This window comes from Brassica oleracea, chromosome C2 (genome assembly GCF_000695525.1).
Source record: "Brassica oleracea var. oleracea cultivar TO1000 chromosome C2, BOL, whole genome shotgun sequence".
In the NCBI taxonomy this organism is placed as follows: domain Eukaryota; kingdom Viridiplantae; phylum Streptophyta; class Magnoliopsida; order Brassicales; family Brassicaceae; genus Brassica; species Brassica oleracea.
The window spans coordinates 8,225,379-8,230,695 of record NC_027749.1 but is presented as its reverse complement, the minus strand read 5'-3'; the positions used below and the strand labels follow the sequence as shown (position 1 = coordinate 8,230,695).

Sequence of the window (5,317 nt, the reverse complement as noted above, 5' to 3'; positions counted from 1 at the left end):
GAAGTCTTCTTAGAGAATACTTCACTAACCACAAAGAAGACTTCATGGGGTTATATTTGTAAAAGTGCATACAAGTTTTTTTTTGGTCATAAGAGATAATTGTAATTTCACTATCCTCTTGGATTAGTTTTGCATTTGATTCAGTTTGGAGTATACTTTTTGTATTTAAAATCAAGTTTTAAGTCATTTTTGACAATCTTCCCTAAGAATAAATGCCTAATAAATAATAAAGTAGGTAAACATATATAATACTTGGAATATAATATATCCAAATATTTTGTCTGCACCACTTTACTATGGTTCAAAACTCGTGACCTTTAAAATATGAATATATAAATAAGTAGGAGTAAAATGAGTAGGAACAAAATAAAAGAAATGAAAAAAAATATTTATTACTTTTGTTCCATTTGATAAGAAATCATATGCATCAATTGCTTTTTATAAATGGTGTAATTTTTAAGGAATGAGTAGGAATTGATTATTTTCCTTAATTTTCCATGTCACCATTTAGACCCTACAAGAAAACACTTTATTCCCCTACATATGTATTCGTCGGGAATCCGTTAGAAAAGGCCATTCCCGGATTATCGATGAATAAGTATCATCAGTATAGCGTCGGGAAAACCTTTTTGTCGGAAAGTTCATCAGAAATTCTGACCAAAGAAATTCACCGAGAATATTCAATCGAAAATTCGTCGGTAATTTATCTGTAAGAAATTTATTGAAAAAATCCATAATCACACCGTCGGGAATATTCAATCATTTTTAAATATATATTTTAAATATTTTAAAAATTATATTAAAATATATAACATCCTTTTAAAGTATAGTAAAAGTATACAAAAACTTAAAATATTAAAAATATTAAAAATTTTAAATATACAAATAACAAAAAAATAAAATAAACTCAATTTCTAATTAAAAATCATGAATAAAACTAACACATCATAAACTAAAAAATTATATTAATATCTTAGAATAAAAAGTTGAAAAACGTTTTTCTAAATTAAAAAATATATGTAAAAGTTAAAAAGCTTTGTAAAATTAAAAAACAATGGTAGAAATATTTCAAAAATAATTATAAAATTTTAAAATCGAAAAGTGTTTTTAATATATTTGTAAAAATATTAGAATATAAATATATATATTTTTAAAAATGAAGAAAACTCATAAAAAAAGTTTTCATTGTCTGAAAAATTTATTAAAAACAGTTGTTTCACGTTTTTATGATAATTATTTTATAATATTCAAAAAACATTTTCTATATATTAAAACATTAGTAAATACGTTTTTTCATGTGGGAAATTTTAAAAATGGTTTATAAAAGCGTTTAAAATTAATATATTAATTTAAAATGTAATAATCAGTTTATCGAAAATACATCTTATTAATTTAATAAACATAAAATATTATTCCTAAAACTAACAAAACTTAACACGAACAACAAAATCTTAAAACCACCTTTCAATCCAAAATCTACATTCAAAATCCCTAAAACTAACTTTCAAATATATCTAAAATCAACAACCTAGCATGTTTTTAATCTAACAATCTCATTAAAAATGAAAAGTTACATGATTTAGAGATGATTTTGTGAGATGGAGTCATTTTGGGAGAGAATGGCGAGAGAGGGGAGTTTCTGATTGTAGAGAGAGGTAGTAGAATGAGAAACAAGATGTGTTTGATATGTATTTGAAATTTCCCAATAGAAAATATTTGTAAGGAATCCGTCGAAATTTTTTATTTCTGCTGTAACCAAAAATCTTGGTGGTCAAAAATTCCGGTATTTTTTTGAATTTCCGACGGTATCTGTCGGTAATGTGTATGTATTTCATTGGTTGACTCGAAAAGATAACGGGAATTCCGTCGTAAATTCCCGACATATTGTGATTTAAGACCAGGAAAAATGAAAAAAAACTCTCGAGATAATCCAATTTTGTTATACATACAGTAGAGAAAGGTTTATTATAACCACACACTAACAAAACACTTAAAATCAATTTTAAAAGATTTTCTTTGAATTCTGTTAATCATCTCTATCAGTATATATGATGTTAACTAGAAGTTTATGATACAATTGAGTTATATCCTTAGGAGATGTTATTTGAAAATAATATTGTGTGTATACTCGTCCAAACTTGTATTTACACTTACCATATTATCTGGTAATTTTACTGAGACCGTTAACCCCTCAATTTTTATCTTTTCAAGACCCTAAGTTGTTATATTGAGTCTTTTTTTTTGCTTTCTTTGGAAATCCATCGGAAATTTTCGACGGATTCTCGAAGAAAGTCATTTTTTTTGCCATTGAAAATTCTGGACGGAAATCAAGTTTTTTTTTTTGTTTTAGAAGTCATTATTTTTGTCCCGCCGAAATTTCGTAGGGATATCCTTGATAATTCCCGATGAAATTCATTTTTTTTTTTGTTTTAGAAGTCATTATTTTTGTTTTGTAAAAAAATTGTCGGCATTTCCTCGAAAATTCCCGACAGACTTTATCCAAACCCGAACGCTCACCCATATAGTCTAACGAAATCCAAACCAAATACCGAACAAAAAAAAAATCTGAATAAGTATTCTGTATGAGCTGTAACATACAAAATGGATTATGTAGGGTAATATAAAATATATCTGAATCGAAAAATCTGAATTATATCCAAAATAAGTATTTAAATTTTAAATAAGTTTCTTAAATACTTCATTCTATGTTATTTTGGTATAATATCTATACTATCCAAATCTGAATCAATTCTAACATACATGAAATAAATTCGAATTCAATATGAATCCTACATAGAGTTATAAAATATATCTGAATCCAAATGTTATTTACCAACCCAACCCGATATTTATAAAATTCAAATAAGAACGATTAAACCCAAATATCCAAAAACTAAAAATACCGGAACCGAACTCGAAAGAAGACCCAAACGCTCACTCCTAGGCTAACGGAATCTTAACATATGTACGATTAACAACATATGATTTATCATAACATTATCTTCATAAAAAGAACATTTATATACGATCTATTAACAAAATATGATTTATCATAGCATTATTCATAAAAACAAATCTATCAATATGATTTATCATAACATTATCTTTAGAATTTATATAATGAACATTATCTTCCATAAAACAAATCTATCAATATGATCTATCATAACATTATCTTCTTGATTCTCTTAACAAGCCGTTTTTTGTAATAGGAAACTGCATCGATGATAGGATTATCCTCTGAATTTTTCTCTAGAAAATTAAGATAGTAGTAGTATATATACGTACAACTCAATAGGTTATAACCTCACTTTTGTAGAATCAAACTTGAGAGCTGAACCCTTAAAACGATGTCAAATAACTATGAAGATGGAGGAGTTTACTATGATCCAGACGAAACCATGTTCAATAACGATGAAGATGGAGGAGTTTACTATGATCCAGACGAAACCATGTTCAATAACGATGAAGATGGAGGAGTTTACTATGATCCAGACGAAACCATGTTCAATAACGATGAAGATGGAGGAGTTTACTATGATCCAGACGAAACCATGTTCAATAACGATGAAGATGGAGGAGTTTACTATGATCCAGACGAAACCATGTTCAATAACGATGAAGATGGAGGACTTTACTTTGATCCTGAAGACCAAGAACTCATCAAATATCATCTACTACCCAAGTTAGAAATGTATCTACAACCCAAGTCGAAAGATGAAGAGTGTGAAGACTTCATCGTGATGAAGAACGTTTACGACATGGAGCCATGGTTGCTGGACCATCCCAATCACCTTTGTTCAGGAAGAACGAGTGGTTTTATTTCGTGACAAGGACTCAAGTGTCAGTGAAGAACATTGGTCGTGGTAGGAACTCGAAGAGAAGGATCACCGGAGACAACATTGGGGGGAATTCGAGGGCTAACGCTAAAAAATATATTGAGGACGAAGAAAAAAAAAGGAAGACCATAATAGGGAAAAAGCAAACTCTAAAGTTCACTAAAAGCGACAACAATAAGAGGCAGAAGAGAGGAGACGGTACTTCTGCTGTTGTTCCTGGGAAAAATAGTAGCTGGATTATGTACGAGTATTCGCTAGCGGGACGAAAATACGTTTCAAGAACTGGTCCTGTGCAGGATTCGCAAGATCAGCAATTCTAAGGGTGAGGAAGAAGGAAGATGTGTTTCAATTCGCAATTCGGAATTCAAGAATAAGCAATTCGCAAAATACGTTTCAATTCGCAAGATGTGCGTAAACCTAAGGAAGAAGGAGGGTTAGGACTGCGATCCCTTGAAGAAGTAAATCGAGTCTCCTGTCTGAAGTTGATATGGCGTATTCTTTCCTCCAGATCATCACTGTGGGTTAAATGGATACATAAATATCTCATCAGAAAGGGCTCTTTTTGGAGTGTAAAGGAATCAAGTTCCTTGGGCTCTTGAACGTGGAAGAAATTGTTAAAGCTAAGACCTCTAGCTTTGCAGTTTACTCGAGTGGAAGTGTGTAATGGTGCGACAACTTCCTTCTGGTATGATAAGTGGTCTCAGTTGGGGGCATTGATCAACTTAACTGGTGAAAGGGGCTGTATTGACCTTGGGGTCCCGATACACGCTACGGTGGAGAGGGTGATCCAATCTTACTGGAGAAGAAGGCAAAGAACTACTGTCCTGGTGCAGATTGAGCAGGAGATTCTGAGGCTAAGAGCTATTGGGCTCAGTCAGCAGGAGGATATGGTTCTTTGGAAGCGCGAGAATGAACTATTTCGACAAGGCTTCGAGTCATCTCAAACGTGGAACATGATCAGAGCAAGATCACCGCATGTTTCATGGTCCAAGGGGCTCTGGTTTAGAGAAGCTACTCCAAAGTTTTCTTTCCTCACGTGGTTAGCTGCTCACAACAGATTAGCGAGTGGGGACAGAATACTTCAGTGGAACCCTCAAGCTATCTCTACATGTTGGTTGTGCAATGCAGCTACTGAAACGAGAGACCATTTATTTTTTGATTGCTCCTTCGCCAAAGAAGTCTGGCTTGGAACAATCGGAGGCCTGGCAGGTGGAGGTGTGCCAACTCAATGGTCTATCCTACTGCAAAGACTGGTAACTAGTCTTCAAGACAGCACCAAAACTTCCCTCCTCCGATACAGTTTCCAAGCTACTGCTCATGCTCTTTGGCATGAGAGGAACAAACGCAGGGTGGGAGAAATAGAATCTCCTCCTTACGACAGCAAGCGGGAGGTAGACATGAAAAAGCCATGGAGATATTGTTTGGGAGTAGATGATTTTCTCATTGTTCCTTTTATAAGGTTCTATAAAAGCCTATAG

General features: G+C 32.4%; 1 protein-coding gene across 1 annotated transcript; it reads left to right on the top strand.

The window, feature by feature from the left end:
* Positions 1-4,326: 4,326 nt before the first annotated feature.
* On the top strand, positions 4,327-5,317 carry LOC106323349. The gene is made up of 2 exons (XM_013761489.1): positions 4,327-4,356; positions 4,460-5,317. The coding sequence occupies exons 1-2, from the start codon at positions 4,327-4,329 to the stop codon at positions 5,315-5,317; spliced, it is 888 nt and encodes a 295-aa protein (XP_013616943.1).

What these genes read in the sequence shown, in the direction of transcription:
- LOC106323349 (XM_013761489.1), top strand. Translation starts at nt 4,327, where the DNA reads ATGGCGTATTCTTTCCTCCAGATCATCACT. An exon ending in CTTTCCTCCAGATCATCACT is followed by an intron (nt 4,357 to 4,459) that starts GTGGGTTAAATG and finishes AAATTGTTAAAG; the next exon opens with CTAAGACCTCTAGCTTTGCA.